General features: G+C 34.1%; 1 protein-coding gene across 5 annotated transcripts in view; it reads left to right on the forward strand.

Moving 5' to 3' along the window:
- Nucleotides 1-27,121, forward strand: part of SNX29 (sorting nexin 29) — a 150,932-nt gene that overhangs the window by 85,216 nt on the left and 38,595 nt on the right. For 2 of the 5 annotated variants that reach the window (XM_075105225.1, XM_075105221.1), the window contains exon 20: nucleotides 18,266-18,405. In XM_075105225.1, the coding sequence (XP_074961326.1) occupies nucleotides 18,266-18,405 (140 nt within the window). Of the gene's footprint in view, nucleotides 1-1,969; nucleotides 2,098-18,265; nucleotides 25,784-27,121 lie in introns of those variants that run through there. The other 3 variants (XR_012662492.1, XM_075105223.1, XM_075105222.1) reach the window with 3 other exon arrangements.

The raw sequence follows: 27,121 nt of genomic DNA on the forward strand, positions 1-27,121 counted from the left end.
CTGCAGATGCATTGATAATGTAGTTAATGCATTGAATTTTCCACTCGCTGAAAAGAAAACTGTTTTTATTAAATGAAATATTGATGGTGTACACAGTAGACAACTGCATAAAACCCCAAAAACTGTACTGGACAGCTGTATATGTAAAATGTAATCTCTACTCCATTCTTTTCAGCAAATGCCAGCAGTTAACCCTGGTCAGTAAGTCATTAAATATTTATGTAAATTTTAAAAACTATCAGTCTAAATTCCTTAAGTTTCTTGTGCTGTTCACCAAGTGTTGTAAATTCATTGGACCAGCTTTTTAAAGGCATTTGGTTGCTTAATCCCCATATCCTGTGTCTTTGTGTCTTAACTCTCCCATTTTAAAATGGGAATTTCTGCATTTTGCGGTTACATAGGGATTTTGCAACAAATACAGCAAATATTGTAGTATGTATGTAGTAAATATGTAGCATCAGGTAGTTTAATCCTTAATTGCCAAAACCATAAAATCTTCAAGAGCTTAAATACACATTGCAATATACTTCACAAATCCAGTAAGGAGAATTGAAATAATCAAAGTAATTTTTCTTTACTGTGTAGGAATGATCTGAAAAATTTATTTAACCATTACAAGTAAAATATTTGGGATTTAAATCATGCTTATGACTAAAAATGTCTGTACTAAACCACATTCCTGATGTTAATTACATTTGTTAGCTTCTATGTAGTTCTTTCTCCTGGCACTTTTTTTTTGCCTTAGTATCACTGAGTTCTTGTATCAAATAACTAAGGAGTGCCAACCGTAGTGGTCAGTGTAGTCATCAAAAAAAAGCTTACATAACGACTGCAGTACTCACAGATCTTAATGACATTTTATTTGGCCTAAGACCACATTAATACATGAATCACTAAAATGTCAGAATCATTCTCATTACATCTGCTGCAACTTTGTCTATGATAGAAACAAATCATCATTGCAAATTTCAAAAACAAATACGAAAAAAATTCTTTAATGGCATTCAGATGTCAGTGAATGTAGATTGTGAACCTTTGAAGATAGTAACTCTGATCTGATTTCAAATGATTTCCCAAGTATTCCACAAAAATAAGTAGGTAAGCTTGGCACATGAGATATGAAATGAATAATACTACCTATAATCTGGAGTAAGTGGTGGTGATATAAATTTATCAATAAAATCTTTAGGTCTGTGTGCTTGGCGTAAAGCCCAGTTAATGTAGCTCATTGCCTAGTAAATTAAAACCTAGTAAATGAAAGTACTTCTGAGAGCTTGTCTGCTTTTTTTAATATCTTAGAAGATCATGCATTTTTCATTTCATTTTTAGTGGATAATTTCATAATAGAAACAATGTATTTTTTCTTCTTTGTTACATAACTAATTCTCCTTTTTTGAAGTGATGGAGTATCAGTGACTTCAGTAAATGATGGAAGTCTTCCTTTAAGCTTTTTTTGATAGCCTTTCATCCTTAATTACTTTCAATACTAATTGAATTAAAACTTCAGTTGCACAATTGATGCAAAGAAAATTATCAGTTTTGCAACTCATTAAAAAATTTGCATCGCTTATTCTTTCACTGCTTTAGCTTTGGGCCAAAATTCTACCTTAATCATATATAAGCAAACAATCACTTTCTGCATATCAGATCTCAGAAAAAGTATCTTTTCTTTATGGTAAGAAATGGGTGCCATCCTTTACACTCCTGAAAGACTCCTATAATGACACATAAGCCAGTTGTATAATAGGAATTGATTAGTGATTATACTTCTGGATGCCAGCTTTAAACAGTTTGCAAGCTGCAGTAGTGCTTTCACACCAGCTTTGCAAGAGCTTACCTCAGTTTATCACATAAGAGCTTATTTCCACAGCACATTATGTACACAAATTTTTGTCCTTTTAGTGGTGCGATTTTCTGTACCATGTCATAGTATGTATTGCATTTAGGAACATTGCAATGTTTTGTGCAGTATGGTGGATCATGCTTCAGGAACAATTACAGATCTAGCAGAAATAGCAGATCCTTGGAACACATTGCACTGTGTGACTGACTCAGATGGGTTAAGGGCCTTGAGATCGCCCTCCTTTCCATGACAGAGTAAGTTGAAGTAATTGTAAGGTTTGAAAATTCAGTGTAAAATAAATTAATTCATGTGGGAATGTCTGTCCTGGAATTCTGTAGAACTTTCCATTCAGGACGAGGGATTTGTGTGGGATGTTACACATGCAAATATTTGGTAATAAGCATTAGAAGCGATAGAATCAATACTACTCTTTCCAATATTCCTTTTTTAGCTTTAGTGGCTACCAAAGCATGTTCCCTTTGCTTGCTTTCCCTTCCCTAAATGCTGTTAGATTTCAATAGAAATTTTTTTCTTTCTGATACTAGTTACACTGTTTTTAATAGAATTGCAGTTGTCTTCCCATTTCTAGATTAATCAATACAATCTTATTCAGTGCCTAAAGAGCAGTTTCAATAGCTAAATTCTGCTAGCAAAAGTATCTGTTCAGTTTACGTCAATCTGTGTTTTTCATATCCTTTAAAAATCTTCAGTGTTATTAGATGTCCAAATAACATACTGGTAAAACATAGTCCTCCACGTGGAAATGGCTAAAAATTACTATTTTACAGCTTTTGGAAAATGGTGTTGTGTGCTTTTGTATCCTTCAGGTCTGTACCTGAATGTTATTAATTGCATGTCTTCAATACACTGAGCTTGGTACTGTGAGGCTAATGAAGGTGATACACTTACTCTAAATATTATTGGCACTGAAAAAGGGTTTTGCTGTAATTGATACCTCCCTTGATACCAGCACTAAATTTGGTGTTCAATTATGTGTCTCAGATTGAGGGAACCTCCAAGACCCCAAGGAGACACCATGTTGTACAGAATGACCTAGAACCACTACTGCAGAGTCACCAAATACTGTCCACTGTTTTGCTATGCACAACATTGGAGCTCTGAGGAGGGAACTTGACTAGAAGAGAGTAATGTAGAAAAAGCTATGGAAAACTGTTAATCCTTATGCATATTTTTCCTGCTTACTGCAATAGAAATGAGGGGGATCAGGTTCAAATGCAAAGTTGCAGAGTTTGACACAGGGAAAATTTTTTTAAAAAGCAGAATTTCAGCTGCATGAGGATTTTAAGAAGGGAGAAAATTAAGTATTTATTATTGCATGTGGGATCTGAAAAGATTTAACAATTGTAAAACAATAGATTAAGAATCTAATATTTATGTTAATACTAACCATATATGTTTTTAATGTATTTTTGCCTATCACTTGTTTGCTATAAGTTGGGACAACTTAACAGTTCATGTTCATGATCTTTCAACAAATAATGTATGTAGGATTAGAAACTAGCTTTAATGCTTGAGGAAACATAAATTTAATATACAGAAAACCAATTAGTAGAAAATGAACAGAGGAAAGGAAAGAACACTGCTTTGGACAGGTAACCTTTTTTCAGTTACAAAGAGTGTGTATTTGCCTTTTAGGTTGGTAACCTTTTCAGTGTATCAGTTTAAATGTTTGAATATAATAAGTTAGAATTAATGTAAAGCAATGAAAAAATTTGATTCATAAATGTTGCTTTGAATAAAGTCAGAACAGATAATTACTGAAGGAAAACTTGACTCACGGAGCCTTGCAAGCATTATTGTTAAGTTTCATATATACTAGTGCCCATGCTGTGTATTTTCTACTGTTGATCTCAGTGCTGGTAGCAAATAGTTGTAAAAATCTTTATAAGTAGTCCTTGCAAGAATAAGTATTCTTCCTTCAGTTTATTCATGTTTTGTTTCAGTGAAAACAAGAAATGTATTTGTTCTCTTTTGTTGCATAAGAGAAATGTCATATACTCTTTTTATACGTTTGTACTTTCTTAAACTGCCAGTCATTTTACTTAAAACTTAAATTTGAACTGCATGTTTAACACTTGAACTGTTTGGTTTTGTAATTTTAAAACATGTTCCTCATGTAGCAGCCTGGTTTGTAGTTTGCTAAGTATTTTATATGTAGGTGTATATACCAAGACTTGTAGTTTCAAACTATGGTTTTCTTGCAAGAAATACATTTTTGCCTTTTAGCTAGCCTTCAGGTACTTCAGATCTTTTGAATTCATACTTTCATTAACACAGCTTAAGTCTTTGTGAGTACTGCTTCCTGTCAGGTTTCTAATGTCCAAAACACTGGTTTGGTTCTGTGAGCCAGCCCACTCTACGTCTTGAGTTTGTGGAGTTATGTGAAGCTTATGAAGAGATGCTTCATACGATCATAATACTTGACTGCAAACAGATCCCTTGTATGCTTTTGAATAGAAATATAGCTTAATTTTTTTCATTTAAGATGAGCCCTTACATGTAGCTTCTGAACCTTGGTTGGTGCTGTGTTGGTGTCTCACTTCCTGAAATGTTGCTTTCAGACTAATGGTTAAGTAATAATATGTGTGTATTTACTGGACCTATTATTCTAATTTTTTGAATGTTGCAATGTCCTTAAAATCTCAGTTGCTACTTCTGCATTGAGCAGGTTGTAACACTTAAAGAATGGATTTTAGTAACTGCATAAACATCGAATTAAGTATTCTCTTGCAAGGGTATTGTCCCAATAGAGGACATATCAAAATAGAAATGGTCTTTGCTTTCACTGAAGATGTGAATTCAGTGATTGTCTAAGTGTGTAGAAATTGAATAGGTAGCTTTTCTCTGAGTGCTGACTTGACTGCATGATATCCTTTGCTTTCCTTTAAAACATTGGATACCCTGTATGGAAAGAATACACAGCACTTTTCTGAGATTAGAAGAGAGTGACTTTGCCATGACTCCTCAGCTGCGTAGGAGGACCAACACAGAAATCTAAAGTAAGTTTTCTGTCTAGGACAAAATGTTGAGAGCAAACATCATTCGTAATTTCTAAGGCCAGGTTGGATGAGGCTTTGAGCAACCTGGCCTAATGGAAAGCGCCCCTGCCCATGGCAGGGGGGTTGGAACTAGATGATCTTTAAGGTCCCTTCCAACCCAAACCATTCTTTGATTCTATTATTTTTCGCCCATGCAACTGCAGTCTGTGAGCTGTTTCTCTAGCCATATTTTGTTTCCCTCCAAATGCTAGTCCAATAAAGTAAATATGTCCCTCTCACGTATCAGTGACTAAGTTAAATTGTAGATTATCTGGCTTATGTCATGATTTTAAAAGTTTGTAAATATTATGTTTATCTATCTTAAAAGATATCTATTTGTGTATACATATATACACATATATGCATATGACAGCATCAAAAACATCATTTAGGATACATATGAAGTTGGCTTCTGGAATGTATCTTAAAATTCTGCAAGTTCTATTCACCAGGGTCTTTATCTTTCTCCCATTTTTGTGAGCAGAAATCCTGCCTTTGCACTAACAGGGCAGATGGCTTCCATATTTTTTTCCTGCCAGCTTAGCTTCTTCTTCATCAGTGTCTGGTCTGTTTGCCTGTTGCTGAAGATAGTGAAGACAGTCTACAGGATAACTATTTTAGGATTAAAAGGTATAGAAGGTAAAGATTTTACTGCAAATAAAAGAAAACAGAATATAGCTTGTATCAATGCTTATAATGTTTATTGTTTTTTAAAAGTTTATCAAGTTTTTAGAAGTTTTTAAAAGTTTATCAAGTAAAGTCTGGCTCTGTGTGTGTATATGTGAAGTAATTTGAAGCCATTCAAATTAGAGTACGAATTTTAATGGTTTTGCTCTTAAGAGTTTCACATTATGCCATTGATATGTAACCTTTGTTATGTATTTCCTTACTGTAAAAAGTTGATTGGCCATTTTGGGCTAGCAGGACCTGTCTCTTCAGGGCTGGGTGCCTTTTTAAAGATGCTTTTTAGACCTAGGGATGGAGGTACTAAACTCCCCTTGGAAACAGATAAAAGGAGGAGGAGCATGGGAAGACTAAGGTATTTTAAGGAAGCCCCCGCTCCCCAAGTTTGGCAAGGTAAAAAGCCGCGAGGCTTTTCATCACGCTTAAGTCAAGGAAGCAGTGCTGTCCTGTATTGTTTCGGTTTGTGGTTGAGTGGTAAGCTGCCCTTGAGGTTTATCTGAGGGGAGCCTTTCTGGGTTAGGGACAGAGGTTGCCAGACCAGTGCATTTCCATGAAGATTCCAGTACTGGATCCTCTGCTTCCTCTTTTTCACTTGTTTTATACTGTCTCTGTGGCATGAAGTGCTCAGATACCTGCAAGAATCTAAGATACAGTTCTGGTGTTTAAGCTTTTCTTGTCAACTTCTGTGGAAGTATTTTTCTGTGGGGAAGAGGGAGGTAGCTGCTATTGGGTTGGGCTGAGGAGAGAGTGTTTTGCTTGTATTTTTCAGAGAGCATGATGTTACATAATTTTCTTTTAAGGGTATTGATATATTCAGTAGAGCTATTTCTGCCTCCTCAAGACAAGACCTGTGTATTTGCCATAATAAGTCACATTTATAGTACAGAATATGAGTTCAAAATTCAATGTTTGTTGTCCAAAGCTCACTACAATACACAATATTTTACATAGCTTGTATATATACATTAACACAGTGTGTATTTTGCTATTGTGATCCAGTGAAACTGTGAGATACTGTTGACTCTCAGATGAGCATTCAGGACTGACAGAAAGAAGGCCCTGTGTTCATACCTTTTCCAACTTCACTTCTATTCCAATAAAAATCTTAGACCATCACATTAATAAAAACACTACCAGTAATTCTAGACTGACATGGAAAATCATCTTTGTGGTTTAAAGGCTTTAATTCACAAGTTGCAAGCATATGTACATTTTATTGCCGTGATAGCAAATGTGATTGTAATAGTTAATGTACTGGCAGTGTTTGGAATACGTATTTTAAAAAAGGAAGTGTACCAATTCCTGTTTAACTAGTACATAGGCAATAACAGAAGAAATATGGAATGTGTGAAAAGAGGATGATTCAGAAAGAATCTCTGGGAAGGAAGTATTTTCATTCTAGACTTGGGTGGTTTTGTGTCCTGATTCAGCAAAGCACTTAGGACATCCTAAAATTTAAGTATGTGTTTGACTTGCATTAAAATCAGAAGTCCAGATATATGTGCTTTTGTACTTTATGGGGTTGAGAGCTCATAGAAACTATCCTTCATCAGATTAGTTTGTCAAAGTCATACTGTCATAGGGAGCTGTGACTTAGAAAGCAGAGAAGAAAGGAAAACTTCTAGCTAATGCCTTTGGGGCAGTGGCTAAATAATATTTCTTAGTGCTAAGCTTTAATATCTAGTGTCTTAAAGTAGGATTAGTAGAAAATTATGACTCTCTGATGTTTCAGAAATGGAATACATTTATTAAAGGAGAAAAGCTTTTGAAATATAAATCCTTAAGTTTATAAATTAAAAATTTGAAGTTAGATTGCTTTCATTAATGCTTACTTATTCTGATTTTTGGATGTTGTAATATAGATGCTTAAATTCTATATTATTCTTGATTTTCAAAGTGAGTAGATTTTAATTTTCAACACTCTTGGTGGACTTAACTAGTATATTGAGTTATTTTGATATACTATTTTGCCTTGTTGGTTTTAGGAAAAACTGTAGCTAATATAAACAGAACAGACATGCTTGTGCTGTAGTGTGGTTAAAAAGAAAAGTTTTTTATTTGTATTAATTTATGTATTAAATGTAAAATGTATTTTACATTTGTATTCCGTTCAAATTGGGAAGGGTACTCAGATTAACCTTATATGTATATCCATATGCGTTAATTCTGTAACACTGTTTTTTATGGCATTCTAAAGCCATACAAGAAGCTTTGCCCTCTAAGTTCACCATGTTACTTCATAACTGGAAGGTTTAATTTTCAGAGAAGTATGAGCTTTAAATAGCCACTGAGATTAAATTCATACAATCTAGTTTTCAAATACGGAACTTAATTGAAGTATCATACAGATAGAAATAAAAATAATTCACACTTGGCGTAATTATTAAGATTTCTAGTCACAGCACACCTCTTTTCTGTCACTGCCACCTGCACACTGATGGGGACTACAGAGTATTTCAGATTTTGAATCCAGATCCTTTGGGTTTTCTACTGGAAAAGACTGCAGTTGATGTTTTATGTATACAGCACTTAGAAAAGAGCATTGAGTTCTTCTTCATTTCCATTTTTTTGTCATATCACTATCTAAGAGAAGAGAAATAAGTCAGTAGGAAATGGTTGACTTTTCTGTTACAGATACTTTATAGCAAACACTTCACCTTCAAGTTCTGAGGAATGAAATGTCTGGGTTACCCAAAACCCAGTGCGAAGGTTAAAGCTAGCACACTGCAGAGAGTAGTATATTTCATTTTTGGTGGTTTAATTTAAAAGGTAAACAGTTTCCCAACTCATACTTCTCCATCTCTTTCAGAATGTCTCACTGAATTAATGTGTTCATTTGGTGCTCAAGTGTAAGATTTCATGAAAAAGTAAATTGAGTTTTTTCTTTTCAAGTTACAAAAACTTGCTATTAATTGCTGTTAAAAGTTAGGAAGAAGGAACATTTAGGGTCTGCAAAACAAAATTTTGCCTGTCAAGAGGTGTTTTTATTTTTTCCTGTCCTGTAATCCTATAGTTAAGGGAAGCAATTTATTCTAACAAATTATTGAAGATAGAGCCCATAGAAACAGTTCAGATAGCGTTGCTTTACATCATGACATTGGGGGATAGGGGGTGGGTGTGGGGGAGAAAGTAATGTAATTCACATGCTGCTTGGACATCTACTAGATAAAAATACTGCAGTTTTATAACAACTCATACATTATTTAGGTATTCTAGTAGCGTCCTGGTATAAAATGAAAATACTATTTTCTAAATTTATTTCTTATTGTGATGGTGATGCTAAATTACCAAGTTACTTGAATTAATAAATTTCCTTTCAGAGAGACCTTAGCAGGGGCACCTGATTACTGAAATAAAACTAAAACGTCCTTTCTCTGAATCTGAAATTTTACCCACATTTTTGTCTTTCTGTAGTTATCAATATGCTTGATTTTTTTTTTCCCCTGAAATGTATTCTTTTGTAAATATTGGCAAATTCTAATCTTAATTGCTCTACAGCTAGTGCTAAACATATTCAATGTTAATTTTTTAAAAAGTGGAGAAAGCTAAATATTGAATACTTCAGATCATGTGAAATGCTGGAGATGCTTCCTGCATGCAAAATCTGGTTTTCCTCATTGTACCATGTAAAATATCTTTATATGAAGGCACTATAAATAATGGACATTTGATATTAATATTCCTCATTCATTCAGTTTTTATTTTAGGAAATAGAATTGTCCTATCAGAGTGTATCTAAATAAAATTTCTATTAAAGGAGCATCTAGCCTTTTGAGTAGGAGCAAAGTTCAAAGACCATCTTGTATCCTGCCACTGTTTGACAGATGGGATGGTAAACTGCTGTATTAATTTTTTTCAAAATCATACTTTTACTTGCTAGAGTCAAAACACTTCAAATAAACATGTTTTGGATACTGTTAGCCCACAGCTATAGACAGTAGCCAGAAGGTAGCAGCCTTCTTGCAGATCTTGCTGGTTATCAGCAGACTCAGCAAGACTTCTGTAATCTTAGCCAGATCTGTCAGGGGAGAAGTTAGCCAGGAGACTGGTGTCTGGGCTGTTGTGTGGCTCCCTGTAACCATTCTCTATCAGCAGTTCTGTGCTAGTCTGCACCCATCCATATTCTCTTAACATTCCCCCTCCTGACTTGCTAGAACCATCCAACATGAGACAAGAGGCATAAGTTCTGTTTGAAGGTTTTTTTTTCTGGGAAGGGGCAATATTTATTGAAACATGGTAGAGAAACAATTGTTACTGAACTTTGTGGGCAATATCAAAAGCAATTTCTTTCACTTGCTGAGAGGATAGAAGAGAAATTGTAGGTTTTTGTTAATCTGTGTGTGGGTTTGGCTCTTCGCTATTTTTAAAAATTTTTTAAAATTAATTATTTTATTTTTAAGGGAAGGTAAGCTTGTATGTATAAGCTTGTACTCTGTAAGCACTGTGCGTACCATGTTTCTAAAGGGTTCTGGGGTTGTTTTTTTGTTGTTGTTTTAAATTTAGAGTCTGTCTTTATTGGTCTTCAGGGCATTTTCAACCCTGATAAAAGAAAGAAGTTAAGAAAGAAAACTGCAGTGTTGGGGGGGAAGCACTGAGCTGAAACACATTTTAACTAATATTGTTGGTAGTCATTACTGTAACATAGGCTAGTGAAAATATGGATCTCAGTTTCATGAACTGTTGTGGTAGTTTCCAGAATCTCCTGAGTAAAAAATAAAGAGTAGACTGATAATATTTGGTCTGAGGAGAAAACAAATAGAATTTCCCTGTTCAACAGCTAACCAAAAGATAAGCCCTAGGGGTCTTGCTAAAGGCTGCAGTCTTCTATTGATGCTTTTTAATGAACAGCTGATTCCTGACCAGTTGACAAATTGACACATGGTTGGCATTTATGTCTTTAAATAACAAAATATTTAGATCACACTGGATTTTGTTAGCATAATGTTAGTAATTAAATGGCATTAAACACAACACTAAAAAGACATCAATTTTAGTTTTATTTTCAAGCTTGCTTTCTTTCTGTTGATATATTTAGTAATTTTTAACCCCTTTTTCTCAAAGAGGTTTTGAGAAAGTTTAGCCTTTTGGATGGTTGATATTGCTAGCTTGAAAATGCCGGATGCCTTAATAAACATACTTGGTTCCCGGGTTCTGTAAATGCCTTAGCGAATTTAGAGAGTTACAAGACGTAGTTTGACTGAGATTTATTACACGGGAGGAAATTATCAAAATGGAATTGTCTGCTGTTTTGATAGGGTCTGGGGTCTACATGCATTTATCTATCTGTTAACATGCTTGTGTTCTTGGCTTGCTTAGAGGATGCTATACAGCAGCATTGTATTCTAAGAAAGCACAGACAGAACCTTAGTATGACCATAAACCTTAGTAGCTATAATGCTGTGATATATAAACTACCCTCTTACTCAAAATAATAGGTAAGATTTTTTTTTTTAATTAACATTTGAATAAAAACCATATTTTCATAGATTGAGCTTGCAACTCTTTTGGTGATCTGAGAAGGCTGGCACAGCTGCTGAGCAACCATTTGCTTACTGAATAGGTAAGCTGTGCTGAGCAGCTCTGCATAGTACTGCAGGAGATGCCTCAAGTCTCAAAAATTTAGAAATGCTAATGAAAATGTTGCAATTGTCCATATAAATTTGTCCTAGACTGAGGGCATTGACAGGACCGTAGCTCACCTTTAGCATGTCTGCTGTTGGATGGTTTTGCAGCAATGCCTTTTTCAAATTACTTACTTTCTGGTATCATTGAAATGAACCCATAGTTGGAGATGGAAATGCATCAACTATTTTAGTAGAGATACACAGAGTAATAGCTACAATTATGTAGTAAGTCTCTGTTTAAAGAAAGATAGATTTCTTTTCAAAACTGACAGTTCCTTGATTATTTCTTTATATCTCATCCTCTTAAATTCCTGTTTGTTCTACTGAACATTAAATGTACAAAAAAATCTCACAGTGGGATGGGAAAAATGGCAGTTTCATGTATTGTATACCCTTGTTTTCTTGTATAATGCTAGCCTGATTCTGCTGTACAGAAACTGGCAATACCGGTAGAATGGAAATTTTAAGGTCACATAGTTTCAATAATTTTCAGATTATTTTGGTATAATATGGTAGTATTTGGTATAATTAATATTGGAAACTGTACCTCCATAAAATTTTAATGATGCAGTAGTTACTGAAGGACAGGGGTATTCCAGTCTTGTTTTATTGTGACCTTTGCAAAGGTGTCAATTAGCCTGTAAAAATTAATACTTGCTATCTATTTTTTAATCACTAAAGAGTGAGAATGACTCAGCACTTGAATGTTTAATTAGCTCCCATTTCAGCTTCTGATTTCCAGCTTTGTTTTGAGGTTAACAGCTTGCTAAGACTGGTTGACCAAGACGATGAAAAGTATTAGGCTACACTAGAATAACCCGAGTTTATTTCTGCATTTGCAAGTTCAACTTTGAATAGCACTAGTGTCAGTTTTATTTAGGATGCGATGCATCGTGTGGTATCAAAGGCTGATGCAGCTCTCATTAAAGTCCTAAAGCCATACTTCCTTTTATTTTAATTGAGTCGGACTGAGCCCTGAGCTCTTCTCGTTCTTGGTTTGGTTTTGTTTTGTTCCCCCACCCCTGCTAACACTAGGAGGTTAGTTAAATGATAAATAATGTTTAGAACATCAGAAGCAGTGCATGTTATGTTGACTGCAACAGCACCAAACCCAGAATATAGAAGTGTTTTATCTGTCCCTCAGTCATGGCGTGTAACCATGGCAATCATACCATTTCCAATAGCTGATGGAAAATATTTGAAAAATCTTAAGAGAGCTGTTCCATTAATAATGAAGAATATCAATGTTTTGCCATCTGTTACATACTAACAGTGTATATGAAAGACCAGCAGTTGTGTGAAACAATTTAAACTGCAAGTTGGAATGAACTTGGCTTGTAATGAAAAACGGCAAAACAACATAACATAAAATATGGTACGTCAGAATCCACTTTTTAGTTTTATAGCTTAACATAATCTTCTAGTATCTGTTGAGAGTCTGTAAGATTTCCATTATGTACCCTTATTTTTAGAGATTTGTAATTTGATACTAGCATTTTGCTGTGGCCAGTAACTTGGCAAATTCTCACGCAAAAAGAATTTAATAAAATATTTTGGGAGACATTAATTTCAGATTAAAAATATTTTCCCAGATGTGTTTTGATGATTCTGCAATCTGAAGCAGTTTTGCTTGGTGACTGAAATTTTGTAGACTCTTAATCAAAAGTATATGCTCTTGAACTCTGGGCTAGGAACTAACTTTGATGGTAGTCTGTGCAGGAAGCATAGTAGCTTTATTTTTGAGAAAATATGCCTACAAATTGAAGGTGAATGTTGACTTGTTAAGTCTCAATTAAAAATTTTTGTACAATGTAAGTTTACTCTGCATAAATTTGTGGTAAATGTGGCCAAGATGCCCTACAGAGATATATCTCAGAATCCGTAATTTTTATGTAACTTTTAAAAGTGTAACATACATACAAAATAGAAACACTTTTTATGTAACTGAGTCCCTTTCTATATAGCACACTTTCTTTTAACAGTGAGAGAGGGATTCTTAATCGATTAGGAAGGGCAATGGATTATGGTTAAGGTCATGTATCTCTGCATGTACTAGTCCCTTTTCTGTGCACAGAATGCTTTCATGGATTGTTAATCAGGTGGTGCCAAATATGTGAGGTTTTCTCTTTGGTCAGATTGGAGCTTCTTTTCAAGTACAGTAAGGTAATTTCAGCATCATTACAAAGAGCAGTAGTAGCTGTCCATAAATACTCCCTTACACTGAGGATATATGGCTCCAAAGAGTTTATCTTTTGAGTTGACAAGAAATCTCAGAGCTTGAAAGCTGAGCTCCTGCCTACTTCGAAAATTCTTTTGCCCCCTGTGGTGCCGTGGGGTCAGGGATTAGCCTTACCTTGAATACGGGAAGAGATGTTTTACAAGTGGCAATTAAGAGTTAAATTTCTTCAAGTTTCCTTTTCAAGGGATGATTCAGTCTACCACTGGACCCAGTTAGAAGAACCAAAAGGGACAGTTATCCTTGACTTTTGGTTTTAAAGTTAGTAAGACTGTAGCCAATTGTTCAAATACCTTCATGGAAAGACTTGCCAAAGCAGCATCTAGGGCCTGACTCAGGAAAATGCTTAAAAACATGTGCTCCCAAATTGGTTATGGAAGGATCTATTATGTTCTATATAAAAATGGAGAAAAGCTTAATATAGAACAGTCTGATTTTTCTGTAATAATTTCAAATTATATATAATTTGTGTCCTATAAACAGTTACAGCTCTTGAAAGTATAGGAACAAATATGTATAATGCTGGTTTTAGTACCATTTTTGGTATGTGCTTGTGGAAAAAAAATATCAGTGCCACAGTTATTCAAAATTTATTTTTATAGCCAGATTTGAAAGAATTTACTCTTTTTTTTGTCCACAGCTCCTGCTGATGCTGCTTTTTTAAAAAAGCAACATATGTAATAAAGGCAGGTAAAATTAATAATGCATTCCTACAAATAGAAAGAGGCATTTATGAAGAAGGAAAAGATCTTCCTTGTGATTCAGATCCCAACTGGTCAAATGACTGGCTTGATGGTTCAAGAAACAAGTTATTTTTCCTTGTTAGAGACAAGACCTCTATTTATTCATCTTACCCATTCACTTTCTTCTATACATTTTTCTTAGCTGAATTTCAGAAAATACCCTTGACTCATCCATATTTTTGAGAGCAGGTCTCCTTTTTCAATTGTGTTAGCAGGATCTCTCTTAAGTGAGATCGTGAAAGTGTGCATTTATTTAGTACTGTTACTTTATCTTCCTATACATGCATTTATTTTCCTAAAAATGAAATAGAATCTGATCTTTAATACTGTGAAAATGTAAGGTTTTTTGCAAAAGCATATGTAGTTATAATTTTAACAAAATTACTTTGTGTCCCCACAGTACATTCATATCAAGCATGCATAAATCTGTATATTGAATCTTATGGCAAGATCTTTGCTGTTTCCTGTGTGAGTAGATATGGAAGTGTAGATTTGTATTGAAAGGTACAATCTCATACAATCACCAAAGATCTGTACTAAAAGTATGGGGTTTTTTTCCACTGGTACAGTTCCAAATCAAAATGGTTCCCTTTACTTTTTGCTTGTAAATAAAAATATCATTTAGGAGTTGGAATATAAAACACTAACTAGATTTCAGTTGTAGATAATTGGGTCCAATGAAAAAACAGTTACCTTACTGATAAAATGGGCCAGGCTTTGAACCAATTCTGGTTTTCTATTACCAGTTATTCTATTTACTATTTTGTGACAAAATCTCTTTATTACTGCAACAACTTGGCAGTAACAACTGAGTGGTACAATAATTCCTCTGAGTAGCCAACATGCTGTTGCAAAATGCATGTTTAGTGATAAGTGTAGACCTACAGCTAAATCATTTTTACCTTGGTTTACATTACTTCTGGTAAGGACAAATGGGCCTTAGTACATGGTACAGAATTTCATGGTAGATTGCTCACTATTTGTTTTAGAGATCAAATTTACATCTTTTAAGCCCATTTTTAACTGTTTTCAGGCTGAGTTTAATTCCTGAGTTTTTCTGTATTTCACTTGAATAAATGGCAGAAAAAAAGCGCTATATTTTCTAATTCGATCAGCTGTAAACAGCAAAAATGTGTTCCCCAGGCATGTTCTGGCAGTCTTAATTAGAAAACTCCTTTGTGCTGTTATTATCTGTAGTTAATTATATTCTTTGCAATAACACAAGGGATAGAAAGTACCTACATTCAGCATTTTGCTCCTGTGTTTGTAACAAAGTGGTCCTGCCTGTGAAAAAAGATGCATTTATTTAAGAATGTGTGCAGTACAGAAGATACTAAAAGAATGCAGCTTCTGCTGAAGAGGAAGTTTTAATATAATTGAAATTATTTCACTGAAAATACTCTTGTTGAGGCTTTGTGACCAAAAAAACTTAAAAACTGAAAAAATGCTAATGAATGTGGTACTTCAAAAATTGATATTTTCTTGGGGGCTTGAAAACATAATTGATAGAAGTCATGAAAGTACTATCAAGGAAGTGTAGTGGGGGTGAGGCCAGTTCTTTGGAATGGCTCTAAGCTGAGGCTGTGTCTGCACTAGGAGTAGGCTTGTAGAGCAAAGCAATGCTCCTTGTTCCTCCGTTTTACAAAGTCAAGTAAGACCAGGGGAGCGAATTACTCCGTAATTGAAATGGTCTCACTTGCCAAGCATTACCACTACTCATGTGGTTAAAGCTTTCAGAGCCAAAGCTGTTCCACAAATTTTTTCTTCTTCTCTGAGATCTCCGGTGTGCCACACTTTCTTGTCTTCTGCCCTGCACAGCTGGTGGTATCAAATTAGTGTCCCTACCAATGTGATGATGTGATACTTTAAATCCTTTAAGTGAAAAGATGGGAAGATGAGGCTGTTCTTGAGCCAGTCAAAGAATCCAGTAGGAACAAAAATATCAGTGAAAAGAGGAAAAATAATAAAATTTATGTTAGTTAATTAGTCGTGCACTACACTTTTATTATTAGCATTCCCTTTTATTCTAATAATATGTGTTGCCACATATTAAAATTTTTGCATTAACATTTCCCAGCAGCTTGTGTAGACCTGTTCCACACATTTGTCCAGACTTTGTCAGTGCAGCAGGGCATGGAGCAAGCTATTGCTCTGTTCTGTTTGGGTAGTAACTGTACTCAGTTGTGGAGTACTGGGTGAGTGACTCTGCAGAGCGGATTGCATGAACTGTCAACAATGCAGATTTGTTCTTTAATAAAGTATCAGTTTCCTAGAGTTTTCAGACTTCATTTCTTCGTTTATCAGTAAATCAGTTAACACTAGAATCACTTGCTACGCAGTTTGTGTGTGTAGTGTGTGTATGGTGCTGAAAAAAAATTGTGACTGATAAAAAAGGAAAAGGAAACCTTATAATACATAGCTTTTTATATTTTCACCCTGGTCTTGATTATTACATGTTAATATAAAACTGGAATGTGAAACAGGACTGGATATCTGTGTCAGTTCATATCTAGAAAAAAAAAGAATCTCTATGTATTTTGAAATTTTGTGGACCTAATTAAACAACACAAGCACTGCCTAAGTTTTTGAAGCCTGTAAGTATGAATATCTTCAGCAATTATAAAGTTATAGCAATTACAATTATATGTTATTAAGTAATCACATGCAAATAGAAGACAAGAGCAGAAAAGACTTCCTTAAATTATAAAAAATGAGGCTATTTTTAGTGTACAGGATTAGTTGCCAATATTTGCAAACATACCTTACTTAATATTGGTTGGTTTGGTTTTTTTTAATTCCATGAATTTAAATTACTACTTTGAGAAATGTAATTCAGAATCTTTTCTGATTTTCTTATGTCTCCTAAAAAGATTGCTTTTCTTTGCAACTTCTCCTGATGAGAGAGAGGAACAGAACAAAATGTCAATAAAGTTTCTAGCAACTCTACAGTAGTCCTCGCAAATTTGAAGAGCATCCCTGCTTTGGTGATGAGTTTTTTTGCAAGAAACAAGAATTTGTTTCAGTGGTTTTTCTTACACAGATAATACAGGTTGGATAGACACATTTATAGATAATAGTCTTCCTTTGAGAGCTGTAATTGTCTAATAATACCTTTGGCTTCATGCCTAAAGAACATACTCTGACATTTAAATCAGGTGATCAGAATGCCTGCATTTCTGAGATACAGCATACTGGCTGTAGCACAAACCAGCCAGCACCTGATTTCATTATAAACCTATTATAGTCTTATGTTAGTGTTAAATATGTAGACTTTATAGTACAGTTCACTGTTACTGCAGTCCCTCACATGAAGAAGTGTAAGCTAAATGTAAGTTACAGGATGTGTGGCATTGTGCCAGTTATTAGACTCTTAATTCTGCTGAGGGACTTACAAATATAGAGTTTATAGAATTATTTTATTTATTGGGGCCAATACAGTATCAAATCCAGAGATGTAAAATACTGTAGGAACTTCAGTAAAACATTTTTATGAGAGATTTTTATGTGAGAGCAATCTACTATATGAAAACTCCATCACAAAATAATAATTTAGTAACATAATAATAAAAGAGCTGGAGAAATATTAATCTATTCTGGAGTTTGTGTACCCAGTATCTGAAAAGTATGAATTGTGAAGAAATTGTGGGAGTAAGTCGGTATTTCTTCCTGCGAAGACTGGTTATTTTGGATCTCAAAAAGAATCTCATAAATTGTTATGCCCCTGCCTCTATGCCACTTTTATGCACTGCCTTTCTAAGATTGTAGTATTTTATGGAGATCTACTATTAGGAAAAGAATTCTGGTCTATAGAAGAAACATTCTGCCAAGCAGAGAGTTCAGCATTCTGTCAGTGGATATTTTTATGATACAGGTTTTTATTGGGTTGCATGATTTTCATTTATCTCTAAGAAAAACAGAGTGAAGGGGTTTTTACATATTGCCAACATATTTCTATAGGCACAATAAACATAGATCATCAAAGGATCAAATTTTATGCTGATTAGGACTCTATAGTTACATTGTAGAATTCAAAAACATTGTTTGTACCACTTATATTCTTTCCTTTCTATTTTTAGGATGCAAAGTTTGTAGAAGAGCGACGCAAGCAGCTACAAAATTACCTAAGGAATGTAATGAACAAAATTATTCAAACTGTGCCAGAATTCACAGCCAATCCCAAAAAAGAGACTCTTATTCAGCTGATGCCCTTTTTTGTGTAAGTATTTGTCAAGTAGTCAAGAAAATACTTTTTCATCACAGTTTAATTAAAAATATAATTCCGACATCTCCAGAATCCTTAAAACAGTGTTTTGTTTTTTTTTTTAAATAGAAGGCTCCTGTTTATAAGTGCTTTTGTTATATTTAAAGGAATATATGACATATATAGTAATTTTTTTTTTTATTAAATGGTGACTTTGAACACAAATCACTGTGTAAAGCTTTCAAAAATATCAAAGTGACCTCAAAATCTGCACTTACACATACTCTTCCAACATTACGTGTTTTGATTTCTGATATTTGTTCTTTTTCAGTTTTGTTTTGCTTTTGTTTGTGTGGGGGTTTGTATTTTTGTTTTTAAATTTATTTTGGGGGATGGGGGTGGAGCACTATAGGAGTAGTTAATACCCAAATTGAGAAGTCAAGCCGTTGAACTCTTTCTAGCTGAATTTTGCAGTCTGCTGACACTTGTTCTGATTTCATTAATGTTAATGTTGAATATGTCCAAAATCTTTCCATTTTGTTGTAAACATTGTTCTTTATAGTATTTGTAAATGTTATTTAGAACTATTTAAGAAATAATATTAATGAAAATCTGTTTTTGAAAGTGGTGTTAACATAGTTCTTTCACTAATAATTTTCAGTATAATGGTTTTTCAGCACTACACCTGTACAAATTATGTATAGATTGAACACATATTCATAGTAAGTCATATTAAATTCGCTATCCACAAGCCTCTGCACAGGGATAGTACATCCATGCCTGTGAATCCATGAATTGATCAATTTGCAGAATCAACACCAATTTAAAATTAGCATGTTTCAGTAGAAGTGTACTTACTTAGCTGTACTATTTGCATCATGTTGTCAGAGTTACATATTTTCAAGTTGAAACTTTATGTCAAGAAAGCTGTAGTTATAGATATGTAATAGATAAATGGAAGAAAGCCAGGATGTATTTGTGGCATTTATGTTTGTTTTTTTTTTTAATTTTTCCTGGATTTGAAAAAGCAAAAATCAATTGGTTGAGGCATCTTGATTATGATGTTATAAATGGCAAAATGACGTTTGTAGGGACAAACATCTCAAGAGACTTACCTTTTTCTCCCTAAGAACCTGTTTTGGAGATTTGACTAAGGGCTGTGAAGATTGAAATGCTTTCAAGTACTTCCAGTTGAGGGGCCTATATGTGGCTTTTTGTTAAGTCATTTTAAAGAAGTTGTCTTTCATGCTGTACTTAATTTTGTTTTTTAAAGAAGAGGGGGGCCAATACAGAATACATGCGCAATTGAATTTTCAGCTCAAGTAATGGTTGCTCTTCCTGTCCAATCATATTTTATTTTAAGATGGTTAAGTGTAGCTGTGTGAAGTAGTGAACTGATAATTTCTTGTCAACTTCATTTCATAACTTTCTGCATTAAATGTAGGGCAGGAAAATAAATTCTGAACAGTGTCCCATCTTTTCATTGGCTTGTTATAAGTGATTGTCCTGAGTTCCACACAGAGAAGCGGGAATGCAGAGTAACATCCATAAGTCAAGGCTAGTTTTTCTTCCTCAACCAGTTTTCTCATGAAAGAAATTAAATTTCAAGCTTTGTGGGGTATAAATTTTTTTATTAAATGATTATGGTTTCAGGTATGCATTGAGTTGCTGTAGTAATTGTCATTACCTCAACAGTACAAGCAGTCATAAAGTTAGTAACACAACTAATATCAGAATATGACAAAAGTGGACAACAGTTTCAGTCAGAAGCTATTAGATTAGGAAATACTGTGGATACTCTAATTAGGAATATTAATTTGAAGCTTTGGGCTTAATTGATGGAAAACATATTCATAGTAGCAATTCATGACTTGAACTGTGATGCATTATTTACATGCTTTTATCCAAAACAATTTTGGTTTTGGATTTTTATTTAATTTCAATTACTAGAATTTCACATATCTTTTTTAAAAAAAACCTATAATTAATTGTACAATTCAACAGTGACCATACTGTGAGATCATAACTATGAGATAATACAGTACTGATGTAAAAGCAATGATACTACTTTTCAGGTGGTTTTCTTCATCTTAATACACTGTTGTTACAGAAATATTTTATTACAGTATTTTTTTATTCTACTTTCGAGGAATGACATTTCAAGATGGTTATTCGTTGTTCTCTTAGACCCTTATGTTAAACACAGAAAGTGAAAACACGTTTCCTCTTATTCTTCAGCCCTAAACAATTAACTTGCTTTCTTATAGTTAATCTCATGTCTTTTATAAGTGTGTAAACAGAATTTAGATCTCATGTTTTTGTTTATTAAAAATGTGCCAAGTATGGCGAAAAGATTCAAAATCACAACCCCCCATAATGGGTTCTACCAATGCTGCACAAGTCAGAATAAACCCCATTACTGTATTCTGCTGATGTAAACAAACAAACAAACAAAAACCAAACAAAAGAACACCCCAAACCAAACAAAAACCTCCAGCCCTATTTCTTCTAATAAATGTAATGAGCTGAATGAGATAGATACAATTGACTTCACAGAAAGAGCAAAGTTTTATTGAGCAGGCAGCATATTTAAGGAACCAGTTTTTTCAATATGGGTACAACTTAGTATGTGAAACACTGATACAAAATAAAGCAGTTGTCTCTAAGGAAAGAAATTGGTTCAAGGAGATTTGCTCAAGGAAAATTGCCAACACCATTTGTCAACAATTTGTAAATGCCAATATGATGCACTGCACTGATGCTAATCTTTTTGGGATATAATTATATGGTAGGTTGCAAAAAGGCCATTTATTTTTAGAGGTGTTTTTTGCATTTGGCAATTTCTTAATTCTGAATACAGTGCATGAAGCAATGGACTTTAGTGGATTCACAGAATCATAGAACCTCCTGAGCTGGAAGGGACCTGCAAGGATCATCGAGGTATCCAGACTTTATGGCAAATAGGTTCTGTTAATATATGTGCCTGTAATATTTCCTCGGAGCTTTTTCTCACGTAGTAGATGTGTCAGCATTCTCTCTTAGCTAGGGTAGATAGTTCTCCATGGGAATATTTGTAGGATTATGGAAAAGCTTAGCTGTTGAGCAAAATAACTATATACCTCATCTACAGCAGACAAAGTGGGTTTTAAATGCATTTTTCTACTGCATTTTTCTTCCTCTGCAGCTAGAGCAGCAGTATTAAATTAATATAAAGATCTTTCAGACAATGATAGAAGGAGCATATTTTAGAAAGTATCATCGTTGCTATGTTATCATTTGAATTCACAATGTCCTTTATTTTCTGGGAGTCATGACCTGGCACTGTTGGTGAGTAAGAAAAAGCATCTAAAAGAAAATGCATTTCAGTTCCACTTTATATTGCCAACTTGTCCAGTATTGTCCTTCCTTAATGGATTTTGACCTTCATCAACAGGAGATCTTGAACATGCTGGACTCTGTGAGGTGTTTATTTCATTATTCAGCTGTAACCTTTGTACTCTACCTGCAATTCTTCTGTTAGGCTTAATAATATTTTAATATAAAACATTGTAAATACATATAATAATTCTGATATATTTAATTTGTGCTTTAGAGCACAAATGTGTGTATAGTTGCTGATTACGTATTTATTAATCAAAGGGCAGTTACAAAACATTGAGATGTTATACGGCTGTGCCTTAGAGAGTAGTGATACCTCAATCTAGGAGAAAAAATTACAGTTTTCATATGCATTAAAAAATCTCTAGGGCATTAGATCTGTCTATTAGGAAGCAATGAAATATAAAATTAAAAAAAATAATTATCTGGTCTTGAAGAGTTTCTTCTCAGTGCAAAATTAAATGACCACACTTCAGTGAGAAAATGAAAAGTCCCATACAGGTTATGTCTGATTTAGGTCCTAGAATGTGATTATGGTGAACAGAAAATATTGTTAATGTCTCTAAGATTGAATCCGCTGCTTTTGTTGTGAGGTTGTTCCTTTGGGGATTTCTGCCTTCCAAGTGCAGTGATTTCATACAATCAGGCACAGATCTGATGAGACAAAACATTTTAATTGATCTGTATGAAATAGCCTGCCACTGTTGTAAAGAAAGAAATTAATTTTATTTTGAAAGTCAGAGTTAACGGTTTGCAGTAAAAGAATGTGAATCAGTTTACTAGCATTGCTCTGCATTATTGTATCAAATGCTAGTGGTTAACCATGGAAATGTAATTTGTTTTGATTCCATATGCTGTGAACTGTCATTAATGTATTTTTTCTGTTGTCAATATAATTTGTAATCTCCGTTTGTATGTTTTTCAATTTTAATGCTGCATTAGCTCAGTCACAGATTTGGTCAACTAGTTTCCTTTATGGTCCACTTTCATGTCTTAATGTAAAAAAGAGATCCTGGCTCTGCTGATTTGTCTGTTAACATGCTCAATAACTAGTTATTTGTAATAATAAAACTGAGATCACAAGTTAAATTTTCCAGTCCATGCAGAACAAAACCTAAATCAAGAATTGGCACTGCTGAATTAGATTGCTACATCTGCTAGGTGGTGAAAGCCTGTCTGTTAATACTTACTTAGTTTAACATTTATTTGCATTCATGAGTGGTACATTACAGATAAATAAAACTTGTTATAACAAGTACGCTTGTGTTTTAATCACATTATTATTGATCTATCTGAAAAATATCACACACATTAGCTCTTTGTAATTACATATATAAGAACAGGAGGGATCTTGACAACAATCATCACAATTCTTTGGACCATATAATTGAGTCTTTCAACATAAATCATCATAATAGGTTATATGATTTTGAGTATGTAAAAAGCTAAAATCTGTAAAAAGTTGTGAAAAAAAAAAGACTAAAATGTTGTGATGTTCCATTTTTTTGTCTCTCTGTGGTTTCTGTAACAAATATCCTCCTTTTTTAGAAGATAAAGATTTTCTTCCCAGCATCCTCGTAATGGACACAGTGTGAAGTACAAGAAAAATAAGAAAAAACTTTTTTTGCTGCAAGGGTGTTGGAACACCCCATCATTGGAGACATTAAAGAATTGACAGGACACAGTCCTGGGCAACAGTGTGCAGGAGCTTTGGCTAGGTGATCTCCAGAGCTGCCTTCCAACCTCAGATAGTCTATAAATCTATGATTCCCCAAAATCTCAACCTGCCATTTTAACTTGAATTGTGTTTTACATAAACCCTAGTGTTAGCTAAATATACAGCTGGTCAAACAGATGTTATATGTGAACAAAACAAAGCCTAAATAGTGTGAAACCACTGAAACATGTACTCCACTTTGTAGCTATGCAATGCTATTCAAATAAGAATAGTGCCACTTTATTGTCTCTTTTGCTTTAGCAATGCAAATGTTTGGATTAAAATACATGCAAGAATGGTATAAACAGAATTTTGTGAATATTTTCATGGAATGCTGTGCTGAGGGTTTTTTAAATCTTGTTTTCTAGGCCACAGCTACATGTTATGACAGTTTCTAGATAACTATTGATTTTAGGTTCTGCTGAGCTGCAGAGCCGGACATTTGTTTTCTTGTGCTAGCTGCTCAAACATACACTTTAAAGAAAGCAGAGAATCTGCTCAGTAAATCAGCAGAAAAGATGCTAGAGCAGATTCTGAGAAACTGTTGTCTGCGGGGTGTGTTTGCACACCAGAGGAGTCATCAGTTCTCTGTTATGGTTAGAGGATTGTAAAGTTCAAAATATATGTTGTCTTCATTTCACTGGATGTCATTACTGGCAACACATTTTATAGCAAACGTTGTGTACTTAGGTGTTTTGTGTAAGTTGTCTTTGAGTCACCAAGATAAACTGTAGTAAAAAATTCACTATTTTTACCTCTCTTTCTTATTTTGGAAGTGCTGCTTTTCTCCTGGAAGGTAAAGTTATGTGAAGCTCAGTAGAGAGATACAGGTACCAGGTGACAGGTACCAACCAATCAGCTACTCAAAAAAAAAAATTTTACCCTGGAAATATTTCTCTAAGATTTATTTAGCATGAAACAGTACGCAAAGCCAAGTATCTGCTTTTGGTCTTGGAGACCACAAAGTTAAAATGATGTGGAAGAATAGATGTTTGTTCTTAGCGGGTTGTAGAATTTTGGTTTAGTTTGAATTTTGGAGTTTTTCTTATAATCTCTATTTCAGTTGCAATTGGCAGTGTGTCACTGAGAACATTTAAATGTGTATATTAAATGTATGAGAAGTAAAAAAGTTAACTTCAATACGATACCATTGCTGATATTAAAATCTTGCTTTCGAGCATAAATGAATTAAATCTCTTAAGAAAATTACTGTGAGGTTCCTATGGATGTTGTATCTCTGAGTTAATTTTAAGAAATTGAAAATTGACCCTTTCAAAGCTACTTTGAAAATATTTTAGAGGGATAAAAACATTTGCTCAGACCTGAAGTTAACTACAAACTACTCTTATCAGTTGTATATCATTCAATAGCTTCATTTCTCAACAAGGGATAGTTTACAGCAGATATGGGCACTGTTTAAGTATAAAGAATGAACTACAACATCTCCACAGAAACAATTGTGGAATATTATTTTAAATAAGGTCTTTGAATACAGTAATATTAATATAATTTAGTATAAATGTAGAGGAGAAAAACTTTCTAAACCAATGGTTTTACTGTGTTCTTGGCCAGCAACAGTACTGAGATGAGGTTTTCATGAACTAATAAAAATTTTAAAGGAATTTTAGGTTTCTAAATTTCTCCATTTGCAGGACTTTAAATCTCAATCTCAAATAAGGTAAAAAATGTTTTTGTAATTTTATTCTGCTCATGTCATGTTCTAATATTCTCTGGCTCATTTTATGATTTATAAGAAATCAGTTCTGTAGCTACAGAGAGGTTTCTAAAATATTCTAATTATTTCTTCCCTTTAGGTCTTGCTTAGCTGGACCGATAGTACTGTATTTATAGCAGCAGCGTAGCTCTTATTTAACTGGTCTTTCTGGATGACAAGCTACAAAAGATAATTCTATGAAAAAGCAAAATAATTCTTAAGTATGTTTCTCTAACATGTAAACCAAACAGCACAAATTGTAATTAATACAGAATTTATGCATTGAATGAATGGGAATCCCTCCTCTTATTTGAATTCCATTCTATCTATATGTAACGTAGATAAGCAAAAGCCTACACACGTACGTACATCTGTATCAACCCAGCAGTGAATGTTTTTGTTTTATAATTTTACTCTGCAGAAAAAGTTAGCTTGGAATATTTTCAGGTATTGATACAACTATTTGTATGAGTGCTGAATACTCACTGAGATGATTCCTTTGACATCCATGTAGTTGGGGTATGGTTATATATTTAGTTAGGCATTGCATCAGTTAGGTATGTAGGATATGTGGTGTTTACTTACATGGGTGTTTTCAGAAATACTAGTAGTGTGATTTTTATACTGAATTTTTGTTTTGCACGTTCTATAACATGTTGGGTCTGCAGTTGCAGCCTGGAGGTTCTTGGGGCAATTGGCAATGAGACAGCAAAATTGTCCTGTCCATTCAATTTGCAGTTATGTGGTGCCAGTATTCTGCTGTTAGTGCTTTATCAGATAAACAGCAAGATGAAAAGCAAGCAAACAAGCAATCCCCAAAATACAGTAAAACAATATCGATGTGAAGTAAGGAAGCTTTAAATGCAATTTTGAATAGCTTAATTTCTCAAAAAATGAGTTGGTGGTGGCATGACACTTCTTAAAGCTACTAGTGTACATATCTGTGCCTTCTCTAATAGAACAAATGACACTATTCAGCTAATGCATCCTTAAGTATTGTGGCAGATTTTTACCTGATTGCATCCTTCAGAGTGGCAGCTTGTGGTATCGACTTGGCACTGAACGTCTTCAGTATCTCTATAACAGATCTCAGTTGTGTTCTATAACAGTAAGTAAGCGCTCTGATAAAGAGGAATATAATTTACGTGAACACACTGCGAATAGGATTTGCTTAAATATGTGACTTTTAATTAGTAAAGCACCTCCTAATGCCTGAAACATGCTAATGAAACTAATTTATTGCTGTGTTGATTGATCTACTTATAAAACTACATAGAGACATTACACAATATTTATCTTTCAATAGAACTGTGTTGCCAAGAACTGATGATTGTTGAAGTAAAAATATCTTGGATATCTAAAATTTGATTAGCATGTTCAGATAATGCAGGAGGTTCCATTGCAAAAATGTGCTATTCTTCTGTGGAACTTTTGCTGATGATAGAATGAAAATATTTGAATTGGAGCAGGTTGTTCTTAAGAAACATATAACTGTCTCAGTTATTCTGCATTCTTCACTTTTAATTCTCAGTTTTGGTTTTAGTCTCTCATAACCTAGAAGGCTTGACATCAGACTTAAAAAGGCATCATGCCTGTTTTGATCTAACTGAAATGTGAAGCAGGAGAGCAAAAATTGTTTGGTCAAAATATAGAATCATAGAATCACAGAATCATTAAGGTTGGAAAAGACCTCTAGGACCATCAAGTCCAACCATCAACCCAACACTACCATGTCTCCTAAAACATGCCCTGAAGTGCCATGTCTACACCTCTTTTAAATGCCTCCAGGGATCATGACTCCACCACCTCTCTGGGCAGCCTGTCCCAATGCCTGATCACTCTTTCAGTAAAGAAAGCTTTCCTAATATCCAACCTAAACCTCCCCTGATGCAGCTTGAAGCCGTTTCCTCTTGTTCTATCAC

This window comes from Phalacrocorax aristotelis, chromosome 10 (assembly GCF_949628215.1).
Source record: "Phalacrocorax aristotelis chromosome 10, bGulAri2.1, whole genome shotgun sequence".
NCBI classification, from domain to species: Eukaryota; Metazoa; Chordata; class Aves; order Suliformes; family Phalacrocoracidae; genus Phalacrocorax; species Phalacrocorax aristotelis.